At 45.0% G+C, this 17,970-nt stretch overlaps 1 protein-coding gene across 5 annotated transcripts in view; it reads right to left on the bottom strand.

Annotated features, from left to right (window-relative positions):
• The window catches only part of FGF13 (fibroblast growth factor 13), a 574,659-nt gene that overhangs the window by 69,845 nt on the left and 486,844 nt on the right, over positions 1-17,970 (bottom strand). For 4 of the 5 annotated variants that reach the window (XM_025276624.3, XM_044937224.2, XM_025276623.3 and 1 more), the window contains one exon: positions 2,256-2,366. In XM_025276624.3, coding sequence (XP_025132409.1) covers positions 2,256-2,366 — 111 coding nt within the window. Of the gene's footprint in view, positions 1-2,255; positions 2,367-4,247; positions 5,379-17,970 lie in introns of those variants that run through there. The other variant, XM_006073704.4, reaches the window with a different exon arrangement.

The following is a 17,970-nucleotide window of genomic DNA, read 5'->3' as shown; positions in this document are numbered from 1 at the left end:
TAAAAATTAAGAAAAATATAAACATAAATAACAAGGATGCATATTAAGGAAATAGTATAGTAACAAAATAAATAATGAATGCCAAGAAAACTGCTTGGCTTTAGGGGGAAAAAAAGAATACATCTGCATAGTTAGACTTCCATTTTAATGATGATCATTTTAATGATCACTTTAACCATTAAATATTCTTGTTTCATGATGACTTACACCCTACAATATACTCAAGTGGGAAGAAAAGCTAGCCCGCCGGCCTCTGATCATACTTGGCAGCTGGGGCAGAGTCAAGCCCCAAAGGCTTGCTATTTCTTTTGAGACACTTTTCATTTGTGTGCTTCATCTTATGGTAATACTCACCCTTGGCTGACTCACCTCTCATTATTTCATTCTGCCTAAACACAGATTCTGGCTCTTTTAAGGCCCAACAATATCATTAGTATGCAGAAATGCCATACATATCAGTCAGTTATAAGACAACCAGGAGCTATGTATATGCAGGAACTGAAAAGTAAAACTGACTACCTGAGTCCACAGTTAAGAAATGGAGCTTTATTTACATACACATGTGTGTGTGTGTATACGTATGTGTCTATGTGTAGATATATGTGTGTGTGTATAGTACTCTACAATGACTACATACACTGTGATCTTGAGGTGTGTGCCGTATCACTGCTTATACAATACACGAATCGTCCGGGTTTTTTTCCTTTTCGGGAAAGGCATGTGAACATTGGACCCAAAATAAACTTTTCCACTGATTTCTGCACTAATCTGCAGAAAATGTTAAAAGTAAGTGAGGGAAAACCTGACTGGGTGGGGGTCATTAGCAGCTGATCATGAACTTCCTCTCAGTAATGCCCAACAAATCCGTTTTGCTGAGGCACTTTGGAAAGAGGAGCAGCTTTGTTGTTGTTCAGTCTCGAAGTTGGGTCCAACTCTTTGCGACCCCATGGACTGCAGCAATTCATGGGAAAGTTTTATGATGGACTCACGTCTGTTACAGGGGAACAGCAAAACCCTCTAATTAGCCTTGACTCATTTTTTCAAATAGAAGACTATACCTGAAAGAACATCTAGCATACTCATTGTAGAACTGCAACAGCATTTTGCAAAACAGTGAAGAACGATAAAATCGTTTATGTATGGAACTTTTTCATCCTAGGTACCCACAGAGCTTTCTTTAAAGGTGACTTCCTCTTGAGATCTTGCCTTGGCCATCAATCAGCCCAGGAAGCTTTCTTAAAAGATGTGAAACTCTTTTAACACTCAACATTGGAACCCTTGTCTATGGCTTTGCTCTCTCGAGCCCTGTACCTCTGAAAATGCTGCAGAGGACTTGTTAGCTTTCAGATGGGCTTTTCTTGGCAATGGCACAATTCCTGGGAGATTAATGAAGTCTGAGGGAAATGAAATATAAATTATGGAAAATTGGGAAGGAATTGTGAGAACTAGGTGATTTAGCCTCATGAAATATTGAATATGCCTACAGCAATCTTCTAATTGCAAAAAAAAAAAACAACCCACCAATTATTATCATTGAAGAGGGTGTCACTATTAAGGAGTTCATGCATTTATGACTCCAAATAAATAAAGCCTATCACAAAAGGTTATATAACATCTTGGAATCACTATCCTTCAGTAACTGGAAATAAAACTAACTTTCTTTTTGATGTGCTTCTCTTTTAGGTTCACCATGATGGTCTCCAATTTGGTCTTGACTCAAACCATGATTAAAAATAAAGTGCTCAAAGAAATCTCTTTACCCACCTGTGGAAGTATCTCAATGTTAAAATCCCAATTAGTCTGAGAATTATCAGTGTGTGTAGGGCAGGGGGAAGAGAAGTGAAAGCTTGTAATGATGAATTCTCCTGACATGAAACCACTCTTCTCTCTTGGGATGAGACCGGTGCTTAAGAGTAGAGATAACTGTGCTATTTCAGGATCAGTGTGGGGGTGAGTAAATTTTCTGTGGGAAAAAAGTAATAAAATCCAAAGGACAGCCATAAATCTATCCAGATTACCATGGAGATGACATTTGGATTGTTCTTCAGATGGTGTCAACATTATTTGCTACAGTTCACTATTTTAGATATTTTTATGTTCCCCTTCCTTTAGGCTAACCTGCCGAAATGGGATTATAGAGTGCTGACTCTATTTTGGATTCACTTCGGGATTAAGCAGGGTTGTTTACTTGAAGAAAGAAAGAAAGTGTCAACAAGATGCTGGGATATACTATTATTTATTTTGCAGTCACTTACTGTAAGTGCTGTCCTCATCTTTGGTGCCATCAATAGTTCCATCTGCCTGCAGCTGCAAGTGGTAACCTTGTCGACTGTATAGTTTGGTAACTATACCCTTAAGCTGAGGCTCTGCAAAGAGAAATATGGTTGGGGTCAATTGATAAGTTGTGCACATATGGTTGAAAAGACTTAGAATTCTAATTCCATTTACAAAGTTTAGTGGAAAAGGTCAAACGACACTTGTTATAAAGAGTCCTCTGAAAGAAGGAAAACAAGCAAACAAACTGCAAGTTTCAGAACCAACCTTCAGACTGAAGAAACATTTGACTGCCACCTGGTAACATTGGTAAAGCCCTAAAGCTCCTGACAGCAGAGACAGTTTCTGATGGCGTGTCCTTTGGCTTACAGAGTGGCACTTCATCTCATTGAGCATTCAAAATGGCTTGGCAAGTGGCATATTCTGCCTTTTAACAATGTGCCACTTCTCATGCGGAAGGAAAAGGAGAAACACTAAGATGAGATTTAGAGTGGTTTTCCAAGCAGGGACCAAAAACACACCAGCAAAAGTTTCCCTCAGAATTACCACAATTGGAATAAAGCATCCCCTTCATTCTAAGAAGGTTAAAAATGCATAAACAACCTGGAACCCCATCAAAGGATTTCTATTTAGAAGATTGAGCCGGCATACAAAAAAGGAGGGGAGAGAGGGAGAATAAAACAAACATTATTATCCTTAGGGGAAAATGCGTGCAAAGAGCAGGGGTTTTGTTGGTGGGGAGGCAAGAAAATTAGTTCATACTTATTTTCAAATTTAGTATCAGAAATGTAATTATCCAAAATATGTGCTCTCAAGATAATTTTCAATTATGAATCACCACAGATTAATGAAGCACCTCATTTATCAATAACCGCCATGCTATCCAAAATTTGCTTTTATTGAATACAGACACCTGCACTGAAATGATATTTATGTCATTATTCAGACCACATAATCATGCTTTGCCACCGCTTAAACCTGTTTCAAAGCAAGCCTAATTTACAGCCAATTCCTTAAAAACTTCGAGCAAGCAGAAAATGTATGTCTGCATGTTCATTCCAGGATGTGTTGAACACACAAATAGCGAAATAACAGACTGATACGTCAGAAATCCTGTAATATGTATCTAGTACAAGTAAGAAAATTGAGTAAAGGATCCATTTGGTTAAGAAGAGCCAAAGAAGCTGCTTCTTCGCCTGAAGGTATACCTTGACGCAACCCGACACCTCGAGCTGTGTGAATTTCCCCTGGCGCCGGAACACCGCGCTGCTCTTCTCACTGAATTGGTTCAAAAGGACCCACGATCTGGTTAAATTCTCTCTTCAATTCTGCATTTTAGGAGCAAGTAACCAACCAATTTGACTAGTCGAACCAGATCACTAAGCTCTCGGCCACAGGTTCTAGGAATCCATCCCCTCCTCTCCAGCAAATATTTCAAAGCTACACCACAAGTCTGTCCCAGTAAGCTTAAAAGTGACCAAAGAAACAGAATGCCTAGACAGCGGAAGCCCAGGGTCCTTGGGGGTAGAAGCTGGGAGGGGAAGGGTCAGCGCTGCGGGGATGAAGGCAAGGGAGGGATTCCCCTCCCTGGGGGGAGGGGTGGGCAGGGGTCTGCCCAGCTCCGCGCCTGCAAAACACGCCATACACACGGCTGCCCAGAGCTCCCGAGCTTGCACACATGTGGCCTGTCTGGAAGCTGATGGCGCGCCCGCTGGGCAGGGTATGCCCCCCAGCTCTGCGCCTGTCCCACGGCAGTTGCAATGCAGCAAGTCTGTTACTGTTACGAAGGAGGCGAGAGAGGGATCTCTTCCCACGCACGCACACCAGCTAGGTGGCCACATCCGCACTAGATGGGCCACCGACAAACTCACCTCCGCTCCCATCCACGCCCCCCAGCCCCTCCACACTCGTAAAGTACGGAGAGAGGAAAAAAATAAAAAAAAAAAAGAGCCAGCCAAGAGCCCCCTTCCAACCTGGTCTCCTTCTGCGCCTCTTCTTGGAGCCGAAGAGTTTGACCCGGGAAAAGACGTTTAACTTGTTTTTGTCGCAGCTGGTCTTGCCTTTGCTGGGGCTGCTGACACACTTGCAGGCGTTCGATTTCTCGCGCTCGCGGGCTTGTCGCTTCTGCCGGATGAGCGAGCTGGCGATAGCCGCCGCCATGGCCACGACGCCCACCACCACCACTTCTTTCGCGGCCCCTCTCCGGGTTCGCCTCCTCCTCCCGCGCCTCCGCCGCTCGCCCGGTCGGTCTCGCGCCTCCGCCGCCTTAGTCTCCGGAGCCGGCGCTTGCCCGGGCTTCTCGGCGCTCGGGCTTCAGCCGAGGAGGGGGCTCAGCATCCCGGCCGAGATCCTCCGGCGGTGGTCCGGCTCCCGCGCGGGCGGCCGCCTTGCCTGGGTCCGAGCCGACGCCACAGCCCCGGGCCGGGATCGCGGGCGAGACTGGCTGGCAGGCGGTGGCGGCAGAGCGGCGCTAGTGCGTGCGCTCGGCCCCTGCGCCCGGAGGACACTGTGCGAGTCCAAGTGGCTCGGGTCGGAGTTTGGCGGCACCCCCCGCCCGGTGCCGCGCGGAGGGGGCCGGAGGAGGGAGGCGGGCAGAGGGAGGGAGCGCGGGCGGGAGAGAGAGGCCGGGAGCGCGGGCGGCGGCAGGGAGGGGGGGATGGAGGAACCGTGCGGGGTAGGGGGGGGTGGGGTTGGGGGGGCGCGCCCTCGCCCTGGCCCCTCCGAGCCTCCCACTAGTCCTTGCAACTTCTTGGCCCGCCGATCGGGAAAAGTTGGCCCGTGCCAGCTTTCCGACGCGGCTCAAACAGGTAATGGCCTCGCATCTTCGCTGCCGTCGCTGCCGCCGCTGCTGCTCTGGGCGCGGCACCGACTCAGTATAGGAATTCTGTCGCCGCAGGCACCCTCCGGAAGAGCGCGACGGCCTCCCGCGGCCCCCTCCCCCGGTGGCCCCTCCCTCCCGGAGCCCAGCCCGCTGGCGCCCCGCCGCCGGCCGCCCCCACCCGCCCCATCCCCCCAAGTCCCCGGCGGGCCGCTCGGGCTAACACCTGTCGGGGCCCCGGCACTGCCCCATCTCCCAAACCCTCCTCCCCTCCTCTTCCCCAGAGGAGCCTCGGGCGGAAACAGTGATGGAGGAGACACTGGGATGAGGCAGTTGGGTTGGAGGAGCGGGGAGGGAGGTGGGGGTTGCTTGGAGATGGGGGATGGCGGAGTGGGATGTTCTATTACTGGGTAATTCTGAGTTGGCCCCATGACGCCCGGGCTGGAGCCCAAAGGAAGTTCGCCAGCCCCTTGCCCCAGGCTGGGACTCACAACACGCACTCCCCTCCTAACACACACTCGCTGAGGTTTTTCGCATGGCGACACTTGTAGCCATTCAGGAGCGAGGCCGGGGCTTGCAGACTGGTTCAGCCTCCCCCCGCGGCAGCAGTAGAAGCAGCAGGCACTGCAGAGCTGCGCCCGCACACCACGCTGCCACCCAGTGGTTTTTGCTGACTTTTCATTTCAGGCCACTTTGTGCCTTCCGAACCCCGTTTTCCCTCTGCGCCCCCTCACTGTTCAGTTCGGCTTTGGGATCCACGCAAAGAAGTCGTGTACAGAAGCAGTATCTGAGAAATGCAGAGCTGAGCCTTTCTTTAAGCTCTGGCGCGTCTCCATGTATCCTAACTTGTTTTTTTTTTTTTTTTTTTTTTTTAAATTTCCCCTGCTCCTCAAGCTCAGGCAGCCTGCCTCCCTACAATTCAGGAAACAAGTGTGGCTTTTTGCTCGCCTCACTCAATTCACAAGTTCTGCCCCATCTCTTACTTGATTTCTATGCCAGAAAGGAAGCCCCTCAACAGTAGGTCGGCTCTGACATGGAGCTATCACTACTGCTCTGTCGACTAGACCTCCAGCTCTTTTCAGAACTGCTGTAGATGCAAAACCAAATGCCCAGGCTCTGGTCCTTTCCTGAGCTCTTGGGCCTGAGCCTCAACTAAGAAACTGAAATCTTTCAGGCTTCTTACTTTTAGCCCGTCAGAGTTAAAGCTCTTGAACCTTCTGTAAATTTCACTGCTCCACCGGGTAAGCTGCTGCCACCTCCCTTCCACCTTTCCCCAATCTTGAAGTATCTCTTGCCCTACGGGAAGCACAACTGTGTCTGCTGAAGTGCACTGGCCTGAAGGTTGCAGTGACTGAAATGGATAGACACGGGACAATGATGCCCAACAGTCTGAAATTTCTTGCAGGTTAGTCTACTGCTCTTTTGTGCTTTGCGTTTTCCCAAGAGAAAAGGGAGGACAAGGTAGAAGAATTTTAGCATCTCAAGTCCACTGAAGTATCTTTAGACTTTAATTCATGGAGGAAAAATCCTGGGCTGCTCCCTTGGGACTCTGAACGCCTTAAAAATTGGGACTGGGTTTTGGTCACCACTGTATTCCCATCCCCTGGCACGTTTTCTGTCACATAGTTTAAGCTCAAGAAAAGTTTATTAAAAATAATTGACAAGTGACTGATTGATACTGATTCTGAAGGGTACAAAGATGTTTCCTGGCTCAGAAGGTATTTGATTTAAATTCCAACTACAATGAGGGGAAATAATATCCCCAAAAGAGGGGTTGAAAGCAGCTCTGACCAGGACCAAATATTTGGGGTGTGGGATGGACAGTTAAGAGGTTTCTACTCATTGTGCATGCTTTTACCTTCTGCTGTGTACTGCCTTCAAGAATCCTCCCCCCCAACAACACCACCACAAACCCACCTTTTTTCCCTCTTGTTTCTTTCTTGGGACCTTGCACCAAAGCAGGCATGACAAAGCTAAAGAAAAACAGTCCTGATTCAGACAAGGGACAGAACTTGGGAAGAATAAGGGAATGGTACTGAGAAAATAATGAAGGCTTTCCCAGGCTCTTCCCACTGCTTCTCCACCAGGTCAGCACTCACTGTTTGCTTGTCTGAATGTCACTCACAAGGTATTTGCAGGTGGGATTTGAGGTAAACAGATGTAGAGAAGACTTCAGGGATATATAATGAAGAGAAGCAGCGCACCATTACAAAGACTCAAACACAAACATGTAAATACATCAACTCTTTTCCTGACTCCTACCCACCACCCCAGGCTTTTTTTAAACATATTAATTAGAGAATTAAACTCTATGCTGTCAACACATGAAACCACTGGGTCAAAGCTGACAACCGGTTGATTCTCTGGGTATTTATATATATCTTTCTTGCTCTGACCTCTCTTGAAAAATGAGAGGTATAAGGGGAACCAGAGTCTCTCCCTGTCCCATGTCCCTGTCAGCCCATAAAATGTACTTCTGCTGATTTTTATCCTCCCTTTATCCTTTCAACTCCATGGACAGGAAAACAAATGACATGTGATGGGTAAGACCAGACATAGGGGTCTCTAACTCTGTGATCTGTCTGCAGACCACATGTGTGCTCTCTCTTCCATAAGAGAATCTGAGGGCTGTCACTGGAGAGGGATCATGCAAGGGAGGAGGGTGTTGGGGGAAGTGGTGGCAGGGAGGGACTGAAGGAAACCCGTTTGCACTTTGGGTCCAAATTGTGTTGTACAATCACTTTAACCATTAATGGAGCAGAGCTTTTCATTCTTTCCTGACTCTCCTGTGTCTTTCTCAGGTGCTCTCAGAGAAGTGTGTTAATACAACAATGAAACCCTCAGAGGAGACCTGTGCTAAAAACTCATTCATCTTGAGAAGGCAATAATGAAAGAAAGACTTGCAGGTCACCCTAGAGAAGCATATTTTGCCTTTCCTTTCTGTCTCACTGCCACCCCAGACCAGCAGTGTGGCACTTCAGTGGAAGGATGAATCAAGGACTTTCCTTTAGTGTACATGCATGCTCAGTTGCTCAGTCGTGTCTGACTTTCTGTGACCCTATGGACTGTAGCCTGCCAGGCTCCTCTGTCCGTGGGGGTCTCCAGGCAAGAATACTGGAGTGGGTTGCCATTTCCTCTTCCAGGGGATCTTCCCAACCCAGGGATCAAACCCACATCTCTTGAATCTCCTGCATTAGTAGGTGGATTCTTTACCACTGAGCCACCTGGGAAGCCCTTTCCTTTGACATTCACTTCCAATGTGCCCTTTTCTCCTGTTTTGCTCTGTTCCTACCGGTTCACCCTGCACCCTTGTTGGGGAACTTCCCAGATCTCCTACAGATACAGAGTTTTAATTCTTCCTGCTTAACTCCAAGGCTCACAACTCCTCTATACTAGGTGGCCCTAGTCACCGCAACTCCTCCCAGACCTTTGATACTCACTGCACTTTTCCACAAGGCTCTCTCCTTCATCTGATTCAGGAAGAAAGAATTCTTGGCTCCTTTCTCCAAGTCAACTCACAAAGAGTTCTAGCCTGAGTGACAGGGGGCACAGGTCTGAATGTCTACCACTGTGTGACCTTTATCATGTCAATGCCCCTGTAGGGGCTTCAGTTTTCCCATCTTTAAAGGCATCCTTGAAACATGACAGATGGCTTTCCAGTTGTATCCTGCAGAACCCAAAGAGTAGAAGGATGTAAGTTCCCTCACCTGTGTTTCAATCGTAGCACTTCTGCTTTCCTCACTTTTATATACTGAAACTCGTATGTATGATTTCTTACAAAAAAATAAAAATAAGAATGATGACACTGCTGACAACAAAACATTTGAAAACCTTGGGATGAGATGTTCTAGAAAGCCTTCTTGACTCTGGGAGCCTATGATTTTTGCATCTGTGCCCCTATTCCTCCTACCTTTTCATCATGCCCTCCTCATACTTGCCCTCTGACCTTTCTCTCCCCATCCCATTAGAATATAAACTCTACATGGGAATCCCAAAGAAAAATCTGAAAATCTCCTTGGCTCCATTCCTCCTGGGTTCACTTGAGAAGCAGGCTTTGGTATTCTTTTCAGGGAGAGGTATGTGAACTATTGGAGCAGGGAAGGCTGATCGTGGTCTGCCAGTCTCTTTTGGCAGGACTCAGAGGAGCTGGAAAGAAGCTGAGGGGACCTGCTCTCAAGAGGCACCTCCAGGAGAGAGACAGAAACCCGAACAGATGTGACTGTGATGAGTAAAAACAAGAGAATTGAGACAGCCTAATCAGAAGCAGCCTCAGTACTTTCTGAGCAGGAAGGAATTGGCTGTCTTTCTGAAACTCAGAAAAGATTTCAAACACCCTTCCTCCGTGAAGATAAACATAATCAGAGCCTTTTGCTGGTTGGCTCTGCACCTTCGCTAACAGTCCATCAAAATATCTGAGTGACAAGTTACCAGGTCAAGGACTGATGATGAACTCAAAGGGAGGGCGCTGGGAGTCGGAGGTGGATTCAAGTGTACCAGGGCCACGCAACACTGGGATCTTGCCAGTAACTGACTAGGGCAGCAGAGGGGATATTGAAGAGACTGGGTAGCAAGTACCACTTTTTGTGGTCTATTTAATTATATCCAAAAGCCCAGAGAAACAACTGGATAGAAATACAAATGAGGAGATTAGAGAAAAGCCATTAGCAAAAGCTCTTGCCACATAACTCCAAGCAGAAAGAAAAATATGATTTAAGGGAATCTCGTCAATGTCACACTGGAATTCTAGAGACAGAAAGAGTGACTACTGTATTCTGTAACATAACCTGACATTTACTAGCTGGCATAGACTTTCTCCTAGTCAGATCATTTGGGGGAATTCTGTTTTGGAAACGAAAGGTCTACAGAATCAATTTTTTGGCAATTGATTGGCTCTCCTGATCCCCATTCAGAATGAAAAGCCAGGGAACCCTAGGTTTGTGCTGCTCTAGACTAGTTGGGTTGGTCTTCATTGTGTCCTATTTCTGAGATCATTCTCTAAATACTTAAGCTGTAGAATGTACTGAACCTACCTCTGGTTTACATTTAAATCAAAAAAACAGATAAATAAAATCAGTGGGGAACGCACTAATTGATTCTGATCCTTATGAAGAAAAATCCTATAACCCATAAAAATTTCATTGTTTGATAATTTATGAACTTTAAAACCATAAAGTATCCTGATGGAATTAATCATACCTATGAATTCCACTCTTTCCCATTTAATTAGCCATAACAGCAGCAACATCAAGGGTTCAAGGCCTCTGAATATCTGCTTCAGTTCAGTTCAGTCACTCAGTCGAGTCTGACTCTTTGCGACTCCATGAATTGCAACACGCCAGGCCTCCCTGTCCATCACCAACTCCCAGAGTTCACTCAAACTCATGTCCATCGAGTCGGTGATGCCATCCAGCCATCTCATCCTCTGTCGTGCCCTTCTCCTCCTGCCCCCAATCCCTCCCAGCATCAGAGTCTTTTCCAATGAGTCAACTCTTCTCATGAGGTGGCCAAAGCGTATTGGAGTTTCAGCTTCAGCATCAGTCCTTCCAATGAACACCCAGGACTGATTTCCTTTAGGATGGACTGGTTAGATCTCCTTGCAGTCCAAGGGACTCTCAAGAGTCTTCTCCAACACCACAGTTCAAAAGCATCAATTCTTCAGTGCTCAGCTTTCTTCACAGTCCAACTCTCACATCCATACATGACCACTGGAAAAACCATAGCCTTGACTAGATGGACCTTTGTTGGCAAAGTAATGTCTCTGCTTTTGAATATGCTATCTAGGTTGGTCACAACTTTCCATCCAAGGAGTAAACGTCTTTTAATTTCATATCTGCAATCACCATCTGCAGTGATTTTGGAGCCCCCCAAAATAAAATCTGACACTGTTTCCACTGTTTCCCCATCTATTTCGTATGAAGTGATGGGACCAGATGCCATGATCTTAGTTTTCTGAATGTTGAGCTTTAAGCCAACTTTTTCACTCTCCTCTTTCACTTTCATCAAGAGGCTTTTTAGTTCCTCTTCACTTTCTGCCATAGGGTAGTGTCATCTACATATCTGAGTTTATTAATATTTCTCCCAGCAATCTTGATTCCAGCTTGTGCTTCTTCCAGCCCAGCGTTTCTCATGATGTACTCTGCATATAAGTTAAATAAGCAAGGTGACAATATACAGCCTTGACATACTCCTTTTCCTATTTGAAACCAGTCTGTTGTTCCATGTCCAGTTCTAACTGTTGCTTCCTGACCTGCATATAGGTTTCTCAAGAGGCAGGTCAGGTGGTCTGGTATTTCCATCTCTTTCAGAATTTTCCATGGTTTATTGTGATCCACACAGTCAAAGGCTTTGGCATAGTCCATAAAGCAGAAATAGATGTTTTTCTGGAACTCTCTTGCTTTTTCTGTGATCCAGCGGATGTTGGAAATTTGATCTCTGGTTCCTCTGCCTTTTCTAAAACCAGCTTGAACATCTGCATGTTCACAGTTCACGTATTGCTGAAGCTTGGCTTGGAGAATTTTGAGCATTACTTTACTAGCATGTGAGATGAGCCCATTGTGCGGTAGTTTGAGCTTTCTTTGGCATTGCCTTTCTTTGGGATTGGGATGAAAACTGACCTTTTCCAGTCCTGTGGCCACTGCTGAGTTTTCCAAATTTGCTGGCATATTGAGTGCAGCACTTTCACAGCATCATCTTTCAGGATTTGAAATAGCTCAACTGGAATTCCATCACCTCCACTAGCTTTGTTCGTAGTGATGCTTTCTAAGGCCCACTTGACTTCACATTCCAGGATGTCTGGCTCTAGGTGAGTGATCACACCATCGTGATTATCTTGGTCGTAAAGATCTTTTTTGTACAATTCTTCTGTGTATTCTTGCCACCTCTTCTTAATATCTTCTGCTTCTGTTAGGTCCATACCATTTCTGTCCTTTATTGAATATCTGCTTAGTCATTTTAATTAAGAAAACCTGGAGAAAAATACCGGATGACTGAAATGGACCTTTCTTCCTTGAGGATTAGGAGAGAGAAAGGATCACAAGAAAATGAGCTTAAGCTTCAGTATGTGGGGATTGAAGTTTTGTACAAGGAAAACACTCTTTTCAGCAAGGGTGTCCAATACCATAGTTGAAAATTGGCAGATTTTTTGATAGAAGATTTTGTGACTCCAATAGAAACCTTTTCTACCTTAGTGGATATGTGGGCTCAAGGCTCTCATTCTGTGATTTAAAACTACGCTCTATTCACATGGTCTTCCCAGTTGGCACAGTGGTAAAGGTATACTTGCCAAGCAGTAGATGTGGGTTCCTTCTCTGAGTCAAGAAGATCCCCTGGAGAAGGAAATGACAACCCATTCCAGTATTCCTGCCAGGGAAATCCCATGGACAGAGAAGCCTGGTGGGCTACAGTCAATGAGATCGCAAGAAGTTGGACATGACTTAGCGACTGAACATGAACGCACACACTATTCACATACTCATGACCTGCAACCAAGAAGGAGTCATGAGGAAAAGGGTAGCAACACCATTACTGAGAAAGCGTATGGTCCTGTCTGATGGAGCTTGGAGACTCCTAGTAGCTTTGCCTTTGGAAGACCATATTGAGTGAACTTGGAGCACTTGGGTCAAGGCAGTCACATCCATTTTCTAAAGTTTCTCTCATGCAACGTGTGGTTAATACTTGGCAGATACAATACATCTATTCTCAACCAAATGGTTTGCCCCCGTGGTGACACAGTGTCCTGAGCCAGCAACGACACCAGCTTCTCTGAAATCAGTTTAGTTTTGTTCAATCATATTTGAAGATCTTGAAGGAATAGTTGCTATTTTATGAACTGACTGGTGACTAACAAATATAAATGAGATGTTTCTATGATGAAACACTTAGGGCAGACAAGAAATGCACAAAACTCAGAGGCAAAATATCTGTAGCACAGGGTTCATTTCTTGCCCAGTGAACTAAGTAATCTGAATGAAAAGCTAGGGGGAAAAAAATGGGAGGATTTGAGCCAGAAGCCGACCATCAGTCATTTTTCTGGATCTAAGCTGTTTCAGGAAATAGGATTTCTGGAGCAAAGTGATCTAAACTCCAGATGCAAGGAAGGGAATTCAGTGTTTGCAAAAGGTCTAACGTTCCCTGTTACCTAGCCTGGGGTGGGGGTGGGGTGGGTGGGTGGGGGTGGGGTGGGAGGGTGGGGCAGGATTCACAACCAACATAAGGAACTCTAGTCTAGTTAAAGCTATGGTTTTGTCTAGTCTAGTCAAAGCTATGGTTTTTCCAGTAGTCAGTATGTATGTGAGAGTTGGACTATAAAGAAAGCTGAGCTCTGAAGAATGGATGCTTTTGAACTGTGGTGTTGGAGAAGACTCTTGAGAGTCCCTTGGACTGCAGGGAGATCAAACCAGTCAATCCTAAAGGAAATCAGTTCTGAATATTCATTGGGAGGACAGATGCTGAAGCTGAAACTCCAATACTTTGGCCACCTGATGCGAAGAACTGACTCATGGGAAAAGACCCTGATTCTGGGAAAGATTGAAGGCGGGAGGAGAAGGGGACGACAGAGGATGAGATGGTTGGATGGCATCACTGACTTGATGGACATGAGTTTGAGTAAGCTCTGAGAGTTGGTGATGGACAGGGAAGCCTGGTGTGCTGCACTCCATGGGGTCACAAAGAGTCAGACACGACTGAGGGACTGAACTGAACTGATAAGGAACTCTGGATGGAGTTCCTACTTGCCAATGATATTGTTTCCATCAACTTCCTATCAAGAGTTGCCATCTTTTACAGGAGCAGAGAGGTAATGAGAAATTACTTCAGTGCTCTCTCACGATTAAGTCTTAACACATCTCTTTATAGATAGCAGCCAGAACGTGGGCAGGAGAACCGACTGAATTTGGGGGAGATGGTATCCATCGGATTCTAAGAAGGGGACAAAAGCCAGGTCAGTGATCCACCTGAGAACCATTCAGATGCCTTAGAGGATTTTTAAACCATCCACACTGCTTTAGTTGTTGTTCATTTGTTTTTTGGTTTTGGGTTGTTTTTTTCCCCCTAAATTGGGGTTTAAAATGGTGATAACAATAAATACTGTTGTTATAATTGGATAAACAACTTGTTAAGTGGATGACAAACAGATGGGCAAAAAGTGGAAACAGTGTCAGATTTCATTTTCTTGGGCTCTAAAGTCACTGCAGATGGTGACTGCAGCCACAAAATTAAAAGAGACTTGCTCCTTGGAAGAAAAGCTATGACAAATCTAGACAGTGTATTAAAAAGCAGAGACATCATTTTGCTTACAAAGGTCCATATAGTTAAAGCTATGGTTTTTTGAGTAATCATGTATAGGTGTGAGAGTTGGAGCATAAAGAAGGCTGAGTGCTGAAGAATTGATGCTTTTGAAGTGTGGTGCTACAGAAGACTCTTGAGAGTCCCTTGGACAACAAGGAAATGAAACCAGTCAATCCTAAAGGAAATCAACCCTGAATTAGAAGGGCTGATGCTGAAGCTGAAGCTTCAATACTGTGGCCACCTGATGCGAAGAGCCGATTCACTGGAAAAAACCCTGATGCTGGGACAGATTGAAAGCAAGAGAAGAAGGGGACAACAGTGGGTGAGATGGTTGGATGGCATCACTGACTCAATGGACATGAGACTGAGCAGACTCAGGGAGATAGTGAAGGACAGGAAAGCCTGGTGTGCTGCAGTTCATGTGGTCTCAGAGAGTCGAACATGACTGAGCAACTGAATAACAACAACAAGTGATGTGATATCAGTATTTTTCTTAATCCCTACAAGAACTTGTAAAGTGTTATCAAAACTGCCACTTACAGATGAGAAAGGAAAGTCTAGTGAGACTTGCATCTATGGTTTCCCAGCCTGTACACAGGTGGCAGAGCTTATATTTAAACTAAGGATTCTCAGACAATACAACGTTATGTTTACAAGGCCAGACCTTTTCTTCTTGGTATTGGGTTTGAAATTTAGGTTGCTGAACAGTGGTGCTTGATATGACTATCTTTTGGCTTGGGTAACAGGAAAAGATGAAATATGGCATGATTTTCAACTCACATGTTTTTTTCTTTTTTAAACAAAAGTCAATTATGAAACAAACAAGAATAGATATGACCCATGCATAATGATTAGCATAGTTCATACACTTTGAATAACAGTTTCTTAGAGTGATATTTAAAGAAAACTTCACTACCTTTCTCACTAAAATTCAATGATTAGGACTTCCCTGGTGGTCCAGTGGTTAAAGAATCCACCTGCAAATGCAGGGGACACAGGTTCGAGCCCTGGTCTCGCTCATGAGCCCACAAGCTGCAACTACGGAGCATGCGCTCTGCAGCAAGAGAAGCCACCACAACTAGGAGCCCATGCACCACAGTGACAAAGTAGCCCCCTCTCTCCACAACTAGAGAAAGCCCACCACAGCAACAAAGACCCAGCTCAGCCAAAAATAAATAAATTAAACGATTATAAACCACTGCTTGATGTTATTCTGCATTTCTCAGCCCAGGGAGTACTTTGAGCACAGGACCTGGTCTGACTCACATCATCTGAGGTTTGGAATGCTATGATACATAACATATCCTGGACTTGATCTTCACCCCTTCGTAGCAGTGATGAGAAGTTAAAGTGACTCCCAATTCGCTCAGTTCTTTTTTTACAGGGAAAACTGGAACTGGCTTTGCACACTGTAAGCTTTTTTGTGCCATCTGCTTTCAGCTACAGGAAGCTTGAGTTCAGCCAAAAGAGAGAAAAATATTACACACAATGTATTCACTTCCATGCTCTGACGCCCATGACTATTCTTTTGCAATCAGGGGTTCCTCTAGATCCATTCTAACTAATTTGCTCTAACATTTCCCTTCTGACAAACAATCAAGAGATTGAAATTATTTACTAATTTCTCCTGTAACCACTGAAGACCTCAAGTAACTTTAGAACCTCATTTCATAACAGGGGCCTTGATGCTCAATTAACCATCTCATTTTAGAGAAGCGATCTGAGATAAGTGAAATGAATTTGTCCTGGACCAAATTGCTCATTCCTTGGTTTAAAATTTACTGAGAACCATTTGCCATGTACCGAGCTACACCCTGAAGGGATGCAAAGGTACCCGAAAGATGCAAAGGTAAAAACAGCTACATCTCTGGGTCAGGAAGATCCCCTGGAGGAGGAAATGGCAACCTAGTCCAGTATTCTTGTCTGGGAAATCCCATGGACAGAGAAGTCTGGTAGGCTACAGTTCATGGGGTTGCAAAAGAGTCAGACATGACTTAGCCACTAAATGACAATTTATTGAGCACCATCTATATCAAACCAGTCCATCCTAAAGGAAATCAATCCTGAATATTCATTGGAAGGACTGATGATGATGCTGAAGCTCCAATACTTTGGCCACCTGATGCGAAGAGCTGACTCATTAGAGAAGACCCTGATGCTGGGAAAGACTGAAGGCATGAGAAGGGGACGACAGAGGATGAGATGGTTGGATGGCATCACCGACTCGATGGGCATGAGTTTGAGCAAACTCCAGGAGATAGTGAAGGACAGGGAAGCCTGGTGTGCTGCAGTCCATGGGGTCACAAAAAGTCGGACACGAGTGAGCAACTGAACTGAACTGAACTATATCCCTGGCATTATCTAAGTACCTTGTACTTATTTACTCGCTTAATACTTACAGCAACCTTCTGAGCTTATCCTCATTCTACAGATGAAAAAACTGAGGAAAAGAGAGGTTACTGAGTTCATTCAGGTAGGAAGTGATGGATTCAAATCCATGCGTTCTGACTTATATCCCATGATCTTAAAAGGGCTCTATTGTCTCTCCAGAGACTGTCCTTGGCCTCAAGTGGAGGAGAAAGAGAAATAAATAGCTAAAACCAAATGTGATTGAGCACAGTAAGAGTGGGACCAAATGTCCAAAGTGTTGGGAGCACACAAAAGAAGGCACAGCTAACTCTGGGCAGGAGAGGTCAGCTTTAGGAAAAAAAAAAAAACAAAAAACAAAAAACATCTTGGAGGATGAATTCTGAAGGATGAGAAAGAGCTAGGGAGTTGGGGAACGAAATTGGGTAAAGCCAGACTTCAAACCTGGGTTAAACTGACTCTTGGTGCTGAATTCTTACGAAGATATATTACTTACCCTGAGGTGAGAGGATTTACACAATCTTGAATTTTAAAAAAAATTTATTTATTTATTTTAATTGGAGGCTAATTATTTTACAATATTGTAGTGGTTTTACCATATATTCACATGAATCAGCCATGGATGTACATGTGTTTCCCATCCTGAACCCCCTCCCACCTCCCTCCCCATCTCATCCCTCAGGGTCATCACAGTGCACCGGCCCTGAGCACCCTGTCTCATGCATCGAACCTGGACTGGCGATCTATTTCACATATGATAATATGCATGTTTCAATGCCATTCTCCCAAATCATCCCACCCTCGCCTTCTCCCATAGAGTCCAAAAGTCTGTTCTTTACATCTGTGTCTCTTTTGCTGTCTCACATATAGGGTCATCTTTATAAATTCCATATATATGTGTTAATATACTATATTGGTGTTTTTCTTTCTGACTTACTTCACTCTGTATAATAGGCTCCAGTTTCATCCACCTTATTAGAACTGATTCAAAAGCATTCTTTTTAATGGCTGAGTAGTAGTCCATTGTGTATATGTACCACAGCTTTCTTATCCATTCATCTGCTGATGGACATCTAGGTTGCTTCCATGTCCTGGCTATTATAAACAGTGATACGATGAACATTGGGGTACATGTGTCTCTTTCAATTCTGGTTTCCTTGGTGTGTATGCCCAGCAGTAGGATTGCTGGGTCTATGGGAGTTCTAGTTCCAGTTTTTTAAGGAATC

Source organism: Bubalus bubalis, chromosome X (assembly GCF_019923935.1).
Source record: "Bubalus bubalis isolate 160015118507 breed Murrah chromosome X, NDDB_SH_1, whole genome shotgun sequence".
NCBI classification, from domain to species: Eukaryota; Metazoa; Chordata; class Mammalia; order Artiodactyla; family Bovidae; genus Bubalus; species Bubalus bubalis.
Note: the sequence above shows the minus strand (reverse complement) of the source record. Positions and strands in the feature narration are given on the sequence as shown.